The 12705-nt window shown below is 31.1% G+C and overlaps 1 protein-coding gene across 2 annotated transcripts; it reads right to left on the bottom strand.

Moving 5' to 3' along the window:
- Positions 1–6875: 6875 nt before the first annotated feature.
- Positions 6876–8092, bottom strand: LOC114179270 (non-specific lipid transfer protein GPI-anchored 1-like). 2 transcript variants are annotated; one of them, XM_028065536.1, is made up of 2 exons: positions 7573–8074; positions 6876–7496 (listed from the first exon to the last, which is right to left on the bottom strand). In XM_028065536.1, exons 1-2 carry the CDS (start codon positions 7901–7903, stop codon positions 7285–7287), a joined length of 543 nt encoding a protein of 180 aa, XP_027921337.1. In that variant the 5' UTR covers positions 7904–8074; the 3' UTR covers positions 6876–7284. The 2 variants fall into 2 exon arrangements, with proteins under 2 accessions (XP_027921337.1, XP_027921338.1); XM_028065537.1 differs by having other exon boundaries at positions 6884–7496; positions 7636–8092.
- Positions 8093–12705: the final 4613 nt, after the last annotated feature.

Below are 12705 nucleotides of genomic sequence, written 5' to 3' on the forward strand. Positions count from 1 at the left end.
ATTAATTGGCAAGTGAAAAGTCATATTTGTTTTGAGCATAATTAGATAAGACCGTCATGATAATCATAAAAAAATCATTGAAAAAGGTTGAGAAATGAAAAAAAAAGAAGAAAAATAGTTGAAGTGAATGCTTATTTTCACGTTTTCCTAACAGGCAGTAATGTGATAAATCATAGTTAAGTACATTTAGAGGCTATTTTAGTCCAATTTGAATTGGCCATAACAAAGGTGGATTACTTCACTTGTTTTGGGTCCAAATTTGAGATTAAGACAAGCATTCTTTGTAGTTTATTCAAGTTTGCTTTCTGTTTTAATTTTGTCACTCTATTCTAGTGTCATTCATAGGTTTCTTTTGTCATGCTAGCCTTGTTAATTGCCTTTCATTTTTTGCTTGTCAATTGTTGGATATTATTTTCGTCTTATCTCAAATATAATCTCTTTGATTTTAGATTTTCTTATGTTTAAGCATTATATTACTTTATTTTCTTGGCTACTCTTTGGTGTGCATTGAATTGTGGTGTACAAAGAACTCTTCCAAGGTGATCCAATCTTGAGAGATAGAATATTGGAGGGTGGAGGTTCAATTGAAGCTCCAAGCCAAGGAAATTTCAAGGAAGCTTACCATAAGCTAAAATGGGAGAGAAAAGTGAGCGTGAAACACCAAGAAACAAGAAGGCCTTTGCACCAATATTCTTAGCTTGTAACACTTGTTCTTTCATTTCTTTCTTTGTAAAAGGCCTTTGCACCAATTGTCTTGGAAGAGCCTTTGATGTTCTTCCATCTTTTGGCTTACAAACTTGTTAGTAATTGGTGTAGATGGTGAGTGTGTCTTACTAGCCAAAGCTACAAGCGTCGCCTTTAGGAATTCAACTAGTTGTAATTTAATTTTCATGTTTTAGTGGCTTGGTTTAAAATTTACAAATTCTAAAACCTTGCTAATTTAGGAGTATGATTTAGTGTGGTAATTATTTTTTTCTGTATGCTTTCTTTGAAAAATATCTCTTAAGTTTAAGAGCACATCTTTTTGTGAAAGTAGCAAAGCAAGTATCAAGGTAAACTATGACTAGGCAAGACTTGGTACTTAAGTAGTCCTTTGTGACTCACCTCTCTTACTTTGGAGTGAACTTATGAAACACTAGTAACTTTCACTCTAAGAGAACTATTAAAATTACAAGATGATGAAAAGACGTGCTTTTAAACATAGTGATAATGGTTCTGAAAATAAATGAAATGTACCACCACAATATGTTGAGGAATTTAGAGAATTTAAAATAAGAGTGGAACAAAAGGATGAGGAAAGGGACGCCAAAATGAGATGCATAGAATAATCCTTTCTAGTATTAACTAAGAGAGTGCAAAGGATGCCAAGCAATCATAGGGTAATGTTGCCCCTAGATCATTGGTCTATGAGTATTATTTGCGTGTTTGTGTTTGAATAACAAAATTGTATTTTTGATGATGTCCTTGAACAGAGGAAAATGGACCATGCCATGCATATCATCCTATTTTTAGGTTAGAAATCAAGCTAGATTAGAATTAGGCCATATTGGATCTTTTTAACCTGAGCATACTCTATTATGAATCTATTTGGTGCGAAAATTTTGAAAGGTAGCTGAAAAACTAAACTATTAATCAGTTAGGTAAATAATCTAATTGATTAGAAACCTAATCATATAGAAAAGTAATTGAATCGATTATAATTCTTGACACAACTTTTTAAACATAAAATTTGCTTTCTGTCATGACGTTTTTTTTAGAGATTTTGAATTTTGGAAAAATATTTGAAAGAAGGAATTATTGGAGCATAGTGCAAAAACCAGTTGAAGCTAGTTGAAGTTTATCAAGGTACCTCAAGATTGGAATAAAAAACATGGATCTTGGCTTGGCAAGATGAAGAAAACTAGAATTGAACAAGGTGTATTCAATATGATTATTAAGTTGTGATTTATGTATACTGTTGTGTGTTTAAATTTACTGTGAAAGTGACTGTGTGATGCAAGTGTGTGTATAGCCTTGCTTAAAGTGTTCTTTCCTTGTCTTAGAGTTAATATTTTCTAAGTGGTTTTGTAAATCTTGTAAACCTTTGAGATATAGTGAAATAGATCTCTAGTTGTGGTTTCATAGAGGAAACCAGATGTAGATTCCAAGGAATCAAACTTGTATAAATCTTTTATGTGTGCTTTATCATTTCTCCTATCAATTTTTTTTCATGGTATAAACAGTCTAGCCATTAAGCATACAATCACGTTGTTTCAATTGCTTTAACAAGAAGAGTTTTGTGAAAATAGTTTCGAAAAGACTAAAATTGGGTAAAGATTGTCAAAACCAATTCACACCCCCTGTCTTGGTTGTGAAAGATTGGCCTATCTGTTTTAACGGGAAAGAGAGAGTAGAGGTGGAGAGACTTTCTCAAATCAAGAGTTAGGGGTAGAAAAATATTAGCAATAACTTTCTCACATTAGGAGACAAAGAAAGGAGCATACCCTAAAGAAGTTAAGGTGGACTTACCTTACTTCTATGGCAATGATAATATTAAGGCCTGTTTGGATTGGGAAATGAAGGTGGAACAATTATTTGCTTGCCACCAAATCCATGAATAAAGGAAGGTGCCTCTGGCTACCCTAAGCTTTCAAGGGTATGTAAAGTATTGGTGGATCTCTTTGATCCAAGATAGAATGCGTCATAATGATCTTGCCATTGGATATTGGAATGATCTTGCCATTCCTTCCTATTAAAACAGGAAACTCATGGACAAATTCCAAATACTTCAATAGAGGTGTATGACTGTACAAGAATATAGGCAAATGATGGAATTGTTCAGGATAAGGGCGGGTATAGAGGAAAATGAGGATCTAACCATAGCTAGGTTCTGAAGTGGGTTAAGCTTTGACATAAGAGATAAAGTGGAGCTCTTACCTTATAGAGATTTGAATGACTTAGTTCAAATGTGTATAAAAGGTAGAGCAACAATTATTGAGGAAAACATCTTCCAAAAGAGATCAAGCTTCCTCCAACTCTTATGCTAAAAATGATTTCAAGAAAGAAAAAGATGAACCTCATAAGAGTGCCAAGGAACATGATAATGGCAAGGGTAAAGCATCTACACATACTCGCAACAGTGATATTAAATGTTTCAAGTGCTTGGGTAGAGGTCACATAGTTGCTCAATGTCCCACCTAAAGGACCACTATCTTGAGGGGCATTGATCATTATAGTAGTTAAGATTCAAACACTAGCGAAAGTGAGAGAGAGAGTTCGCAAGATTCAAATGGAGAGCATGCATAACCTTGTGAAAGAAAGCTTCTCATGATTAGGAGGCTACTCAATAATCACCTAGTGTTGATCGTATCACACAAAGAGAGAACATTTTTGATACAAGATGCAATGTTTCATGAAATATATGTTCTCTCATTGTTTATAATGGCTCATGTTGTAACTGTTGCAACACTAGATTGGTTGAAAAGATGAAGATGGGGATATCACAGTTAAGAATGAAGTGAAAGTGCAATTTTCCATTGGGAAGTATAAAGATGAGGTTTTATGTGATGTAGTTCCCATGGAGGCTTGTCACATTATTAGGAAGACCATGGAAATTTGATAGAAAATCTATACACAATGATCTTTCTAATGAAATCACCTTCCATCACAAGGAAACCAAATTTGTACTTCATCCTATCACTCCAAGTCAAGTAGCTGAGGATCAAGTACAAATGAAACTTAAGAGGGAGGAAGTAGAAAAAGAAAAAGAAAATTCCAAAAGTAGAGAGTAGAGAATTAGAGGTGGGGGAAATTGGTGTCCTTCCTCCCAAGGTTATTCAGCATGAGGTTCTGCTAACTAAAAAATCTTTAGAACATGTACTTCATGATGAAGAACCTTCTTACCTCTTGTTGTGTCAAGGAACACTCACATGCACTTCTAGTGAGTCTTCATCTAAGTCTTTACCTCCTTCCATTGAAAACCTTTGGAAAGTATTTAAGGATATTTTCCCAAAAGAAGGACCTCTTGGCCTTCAACACTTAGGAGAATTGAGCATCAAATTGATTTTGTACTTGAGTATGACCAAGCCAAGTGGCATGTGGTGTGAATTCATGGATCTTAGATCTAGATCTATATCTAGGCGCACATGTTTCACATTACATAACTTCATTTGCATTCCATTTCAAGGAGCATTTAACTTGTATTTGGGAGCTTGCTTTCTACTATAAATGAAAGTTTCCCCCCTCTTGTAAGACATTCTTGATTGTGCAATGTCATGTTGTTGAGATTACTCCACAAACATTCTTTGAGAGTTACCTAGCTAAAGCACTCTTTTAGAATCTCTTCTAGCCTTCCTCCTTTAAAGGTTGTCCCACCTCTAAAGTTGGCCCCACCTCTTTAGAGTTTTCCCATCACCACTAATCCTCCACCCCCTAAGCTTCTAACTTTCATTTGCTTCCACTCAAATAATCTAAGGAGTCTCCTCATTTCATCCAACATGTCCAAGATTTATCCAATAACCCTGTATAGATATGTTAAAATGGATTTCAACCCATGAGTCAACCCAACTCCCCATGGGTTGGGTTGAGAAAATTATTATTTTTTTCAAAAGTAGGTTGAATTAAACCTGGCTCACTTAACCCACGGGTTAAACTATTTGAGTCAGGTTGAAGGTGGGTTGACCCAAAATTCCCTATCAATGACACTATTAACTTTTTTAATTTTTTTCATTATAATTATTGACTACTTCTAATTATATAGGTTCATGATTTGATATTTTTAAATATTAGAATGTTGCTCAATAATATTTGAATAGTTTGAATGTTTAATTTATTTGTTTGTCAAGTTATATACGTTGATCTTTTATTCTTTAACTATTATCTTTATAATGATATTTCGAGAATTAGGTGAACCACTTGATTCTACTATTTTAAAAAATAAATCGAGTCAATTTACTTTCATTGTAATTAATAAATATATAAAATAAATTGCAAAATAAAAAATATTTGTAAGTGAATCAACCCATTAACCCAGCAACTCATGGTGAATCAGGCCAGGTTGCAAAATGTTTTGCTAACAAAAAATGAGTCGCGTTAAGCTAGTTTGTTTTTAGCTCAACCCGTGATGAGTCAACCTGTATGAGTCAGGTTGGCTCACTTTGACACCCCTAACTATGTGCATTCATAAACATGCACTAGTTTAATTTCTATCGTAAAAAATATCATCAACAACTCTATTCGTAACTCTATATTTTAAAATTTTAACTTATAATAACATAATAAAATACCCATTCTATATGTACATACACCTTTTGGACATAATGATGCATCAATTTAATTACTATTATATATTCTACTACACACAAATCTATTCATAACTATATATTTCATATATCTTTCAATAATTTTCATTAATTATTTAATTATTCTTTCATATTATTAATATTTTTATTTTAGTATTATGTTTATGAGTAATAAATAATTACAATACATAAATATACTAATATAAATAAAAAAATTTATTCAATCTTAATAATAATTGTACCTACACAACCCAATAGATGTGCTAAGTAATGTAGTCCAACATGACCCATTAAACCTCACCAACCTAAAGTGGTTAGAAGATATTTAAAAGATAGTCTAAGATACATCTATTAGAGCAAATATTTATATTAATGGTAATTGTGGCCAATCTCAATAGATTGATTATGTTATAATATTCATTGATACCAAATATCTAGAGAATATTGGATATTAGGTAAGGTTTCACATTATTATTATTATTATTATTATTATTATTATTATTCTATTACTATCATATAGAAGGTAAGTCGTTATTTTATTGATATTATTTGATATCAATTACTAGTTTTATCACATGAATCATAGGGTTTAAAAACCCTATAAATACACATGGTATTTCACTAAGAAATACACACTCTCATAATCATTCACTCTCATTCAAAACATCTTAACTCTTTTACTGACTTGAGAGTGGAAAAGTCTTTGGCAAGTAGATATTTTTGTGTCTCAACCCTTAGGAGCATCTAATAAAGGTCTCTCAAAGTCATCAAGATATTGTCACTTGTCCAAAGGTTTATCTCAAGTTTCCGGTAAAAACAAGAATTATATTATTTATTGACTAATCAAAATATTAAATATAGAAAAATATAAAAGTTTAGACAATAATTATTTCTTTAAATTACGTAGAAGAATACATGTGTAGAGTTTTATATAAAGCAAATTCCAAATATTATTAAAAAAAACATAAAATGTAAACTTGAATTTCAACAAATATATAGAAGATGATATACTCAGTTTACTGATAACCATAGTTCAAAATGTGCTACCAAAAGCAAATTGAGTAAAAACGGGTTCGTTTCACACCCATTGAAATTGGAGAAGGAAACTGATTTAGGTATATCTCCGAATGATAAAAAATATTATAATGTTTGAGTTACATGATACTTTTCTGTCTAGCACGTTGTTTGGTAGACAAACAATTTGTTATATAACTTCGTAAAAAGTATTATACAAATGTCAAAGTTTCTTCATGCTTTATTCTTGTTTTGGTAATCGTAGTATGGAAAACGGTTTTAACTTTTACAATAGTTATGGTGGTACCCGAGAGACTTTATCATAAGAAATTTATCCTTTGAAAAAAAAAGATTATGGTACGAGTTATAAAATAATGGTAAAATAAAATTAGTTATGCTCTGTCGATTTTGTTTATGTTATGTTGTCACGTGATTTTTTTTAGATCAAAAGCAATGAAAATGATATTATACCAAGCGGTGTCATAGTGTGTGTTGATGATACAGAGAAGTAAAAAGAAATTAGTAAAGATATTAAGGGTGTTGTGAGATCAAAAGTTAGTGGAATAAATAATATACAATCAATTAAAGGTCAAGTCCTATGTTGCTCAATCCATCGAAGATCAAATTTTATGTCACTCAATCGATATCGAAAGTCAAGTTATAAATATATATAGAGAAGACAGAGGAAACATAAAACGATATAAAATGATAGAGATGGCAATAAAGTAATTGCAGACATCATGGTGCAACTTGCAAATAATTAAAAGAAAATAATATTTTTACCGTTAATTTTGACAACTTTCTTTTACACCATCGAATATCATCTTTTAAATGGTTTTGAAATATTAAGAATGAGAAAATAAAAAAATAAAAAACTATTTAAAAGATGGTGCTTAAGATTGTAAAAGAAAGTTCTCAAAAATTTAGCATAAAAAAAAATCATTTTCCATAATTAAATTGATCCATCACCAGCGGTTACTTTGAGTGAGCATTAAATTAACGTTGTGAGAAGGAGGAGAATGGCGCAAAGCAGTGCAGCAAGGTGTGGTGGCGCGAGAGGAGGTGGAAGCATGGTCCCAAACGATGCCTTGTGGGTGTCTGAGACTGGTCTTGTAGTTCCCAACGTTGAAGTCGAATTAATTCTCAACGTGCCATTCCGGAATATGGCAGCGTCAGGTGAGTTTGGAGATAGGCCCAGAAGCTCTGCCACACTCAAATCAAAATCAAAATCAAAATCAAAGAATACAAGAATAAAGAAAATGGAAATGAAGGAACGTACTAGGACAATTGGTGGTGCTGGCGTTCTTCAAGTTACAGGCAGAAGGTAGTTGAAGGAGCCTACCCTCTTGAATGCCCATGCTCTTCGCCTCAGGGATCCCCTTATGGGTCTGCTGGATCGCAAAGCACAAGCACTTCGGGTCGCTGTTCTTTATCTCCAACGTCGCCGAGCAGCATTCCTTCGTCGGAACCGCCGCCTGCCCCGTCGCGAAGCTCAGACACGGAAGCACTTTCTGCACCAGCACGTTGCACTGCGATGCCAAATCTCCTTCCTCCGACACCCCCACACCCAACACAAACACCCACACCAACGCTGCTACCACTACTCTCATTCTCTTCTTCTTCTTTCTTACCTGATAATCTTGCTAATGCTTATGCTTGGTTTCTAGGGTTTGATGAGTTGATGAAGTAGTAGTAGTGAGTAGGAGCATGGGTCTCTGTCTCCAATGAATGCTGGCACAGTAATGTGTGTGGAGAGTGGGAAGGGTAGGTGGCTGTCCACTCTCTCCATTTACTCTTTACATCATTATTGTTTATAAATTGCACCTAGCTACTACATCTATAGATTTAAATTCATATACAGTTTTTTGGATGTACTACACAATGTGCATATATAGAAAAACTTGCATACTTCAAACTCATCATGTTTGCGTATGTCTTGTCTACCCTAGTACGGCAAGGCCCAAGTGTGAGGACCAAATTGGAAAGCTTTTCCTACTTCTATCTAATTCAAAATATTAATACGTTACATGTCTTCATCATCCGTTGTTTTTATGGCCAGACTTATAGTTAAATTACAGATCTTTGTCGTTTTTTTTTTTTTAATTTGTAGTTTTGTTTTGTTTGAACTTTAAAAGAGTTTTTTGTTTTTGAATCAAAGGTAGAAAAGTGGATGTTAATTGCTCACTAATATTTCCTACTCATACATAGGTTTATTATATCTCATTATTCTTGATATTTAGGTTAGATATTTGTTTTTCATAATATATATAATATATAGAGTAAGTATAGTGTATAAATACTACATGAGAACATGATGTTTGTCTATGTTCTAAACATCTTCGTGATTTAACGCATAGGCTAAATGTGTTCAAAATTTATGGGAAAGATCATGGTTTAAAACATAGGCTAAACGTCTTCATGATTTAGCACATGGGGTAAACGTCTTCAAAATTTATGGGCCAAAAACCAATGGTTTAGCACATAGGCTAAACATCTTCATGGTTTAATGCAACTAATCGTTTCCAAAATTTATTGGCATAAGTAAAATTGTGGGGTGCAATAGGAACTTCCCAAAACAAAGTAAAAGTACTGGGGGTGCAAAAAAGTTAAAATTCGTGGGGTGCAGAAAACAAAAGCCCAAAAGTAAAATGAAAGAAGTAGAGGAGTAAGTGGTGAAAGCGTGGGTGTAGAAAGAGAAATGCGGTCTAGCCCAAACATAAAAAAAAAGGAAAAAGGTGAGTAGTGCAAAGGTGAACGTGTGGGTTGTACAAAGGATAATGCCCAAAAATAGAAAAATAAATGGAGGTGCAAAGCATGAGAATGAGGGGGTGCAAAGAAAAGCTAAAACTGTCCAATAAAATAATGGTGAAAAGAATGAAAATGTCGTCTTAAAAAGAAAATCAAAAACGGCCAACGGATAATATAAAAAATAGAAAAACTTAACAAATAAGAGCGTGCAGAGTGGAACTAGGAGGCGCAAAGAGTAGAAGCGGGTCAGCCCAACCCAGCTTCCTCTTCAAAAACATAACGACCATTTCTTTCTGCACCCCCCTTTTTTCCTACATTTTCATAATTTTGAAAACTCCCCTTTTACCCGCACTCACATTAAAAACCCTAATTACTGTCTTCCCCATATTGCCCTTTCTTCTGCTCGTCGTTGCACTACAGCCCATATCCACAGTTCTCCTCTAGTGAACATCACATAACACATCTCCTTTTCATTCTCTCACAGTTCGAAGCACCTCCCTTAGCATGTAGAATGTGAATTTGGATCAACCCATGTGGATTTGAAATCGGGTGAGTTATTAAGTGAAGCTATTGATCCAAAAGTATCAAATGGTGTGGATAAAGTGGTTATTGTTAAGTTGGGAAAGTTTAAAAGTGTGGATGGTGAAGGTAACGGTGGGGAAGGAATCCATCCATCTTCTCTTTTTCTTGAGCTTTGTAAAATGAATATTCACATTTACATAACTTCATTGATATCTTAATGTAAAGTGGAGATTTTCACCAAGTTTTTTTAATCATCATGACCTAATTCATGAATCTTAAAAGGAATCTTGATAATCCTACACCATGCTACAATTGGAAAACAGAGAAGACTCTTGAATCTGGTAATGAATTTTGATTTTCAAATCAAAAAAAATTCTCCTCCTCATACTTGCGCTGTATTTCATCTATCCACTTTTGTAAGTTTTTTTATCATTTTCATAGAATCCAATTGGTCATTCTGGCCTCCTTCTAGTACAATGTTGTTTCTCATGTTCCTCGTGGTCACCATGTGAGTTTTAGAAAGTGATCGCTTGACCCCACAATGGGTGTCAAAATGTTTCGATATGTAGGGATGGTTAGTCATGTTCTCCATGGGTCAGTCGTCTCATCTCCTGTTTGTCAAAACCGATTGAGGTACCTACTTTTAGTTTGACCATAATGCAAGATAATAAATGTATACTTAAATTTTGAAGTGTGATAAATTTTTTTTATCAACAATATACTAAAAGTAAAGAATTCTAAATGATTCTTGAAAATATTTTACAATTCAACATTTTCATCAAATTATTTATTTCTACGTCTAATACGTTTTTTACAAAACTTAGGTTCTATATTCATTTCAAAATCATCATCGGCGGAAGTCAATGCATTTTTAAATTTATTTTCTTTGTACTTTCCAAAAAATGAAAGAAGAACCTTTAATTGTTTAATAGCATCATCAACATAAAACAATGATAAAACTTGATTTTGATTGTCAAGAAAGTAAATTTCATAGTAGACTTAGTATCTTGAAGTCTTTTTTTTTCTATTTCTTAAGTCTCAATTTTTTCACAAAACTGTAGGGTTTATTTCAAGATTAATTATTAATAAAAATAATTAAAAATATTATTTTTCTCAACTCAATAGTAAGTATGTTTTTTCTTAAACTTGAATTATCTTTCTACACAAAACCCAACTTCGAATTATGCTCCAATTAATCTACCAAAAGACTAAACCCTAACATAATTAATAGTTTTGTAAAAAAATTTCAATTCCTCATCAAGATATATGCAAAAAAAAAAAAACTCTCGAAACCCATAGATCGAAAAGTACCAAAAAACAAAACTAAACAAAAGAAACATATTTCTAATTCTAATATAAATTCAAAACATAATAAAAAAAGCAGCAACACAAATAGAAATAAAAAATATACTAGCAAAAAATGAGGATGAAAAAATTGGTACACACAAACAACATAAGATTCAAGGAATATAATTTGTCAAAATCATAAAAAAAACTCTTAAAAAAGAAGAAAGTAAGGAAAAGTAAAAGAAATCAAAGAGAGATCAAAGAAGAAAATATAATCCAGATTAATTATAAGATAATAATAACTAATCATTCTCCTTCGTAAAAAAAATTATAATTTACTAGAAAAAATTAACTTAATAATTATCATTTTTAATACTAGTAAAAATTAACGGACACTAATAATAATGTAATGAATCTTCATTCTGAAACATAAACTTATCATTAATTTGATAGAGTTATATTAGTGATAAAATATTTTTTGAGATTTTTTTTTTCTTAAACATAATTTTATAATTAATTTAATAGAGGTATATTAGTACTAAAAAATTGAGTCTTATTTTAAATATAATTTTGTAATTAATTTAATAAAAAAATATTAGTAGTCAAAAAAATAATTTTGAGACTTTTTTTATGAAGGTCTAAAGCGAGTGTTTTTATTTATTTTATCATTGAACTACCTTAAATTAATTAAGAATGTGTTTCATCTTTAGCAACATCATATATTTATTAAAGAAAAAAAAATATATAATTAATATTAAATCAATCATTACAGATTTTGAAATTAAAAAGCAAAAATTAAAGGATGAAAACTTCAATTACATATTAACATTAACTTTCTTTTTAATAAATATGTGTGATAATTATTAAAAGTCAATGTATTCAATTAACCAAAACATTAATGTATTTCAAATAAAATTAAAATTTTGGTACTGAAATAATATTTGTTTTTATTATAATACAATTGAAACATGATAATATCGTTGTGCTGAATACACTTTATCCATAATAAAATTTAGGTTAAATTATGGTTTTGGTCCTTATTTTCATAGCAAAATATTGATTTGATCCTTTTATTTTTTTATTTCAATTTGGTCCCTATTTTAAAAAATTTGATGCAATCAAGCCATTTTCGTTAGTGGTGCAACAACAATGTTAATGGAGGTGCCACATGTCAGTCCTTGAATTTTTTAAATTTTTTAATTTTTTTAATTTTTTAAAAAAATTATAAATTTACCATGTGTCAAGCTGATGTCGTGCAATGTGGCAGTGACAAAGTGATGTGGTAGTGACACTGCCACGTGTCACTATTATGTCAGGTGTCATCTCCTCATTCTCAATTTGGTTTGTGTATTTTTATTTTTGTCTCAATTTAGTCACAATTTTTGTAAAAATTGTCCAATTTCGTCTCTCACCAAATTGAAACAAAAATTAATTTTTACATAAATGCTATACAAATATTTTTATTAAATTTGATATTTTTATTCAAATTGATATTTTTATTATATATTTTTAACAAAATTAAGTTTATTTAAATTTGTGTTTCACATTCAACTTTATTTAAAATTGTTTTCAAATTTTAAATTTTTTTTTTATCATTACATAAACTAGTTAAAATTATTTTTAAAATTGTTATTTTTACACCAACTCAAACATTTGTATAGAAATTATTGAACTTTACACTATTTAAAAATATATAATTATTTGAAATATATATTCAAATAAAAAAATAATATTAAAGTATGATTTAATAAAATATCAATATAATTTATGAATTTTTTTCTATTAGCATTCTTTTTTATTAACAACTTTAAAACAATTTTAAATAAAATTCAATATAAAATTTAATCTAAATAAA

Source organism: Vigna unguiculata, chromosome 3, assembly GCF_004118075.2.
Source record: "Vigna unguiculata cultivar IT97K-499-35 chromosome 3, ASM411807v1, whole genome shotgun sequence".
NCBI lineage: Eukaryota > Viridiplantae > Streptophyta > Magnoliopsida > Fabales > Fabaceae > Vigna > Vigna unguiculata.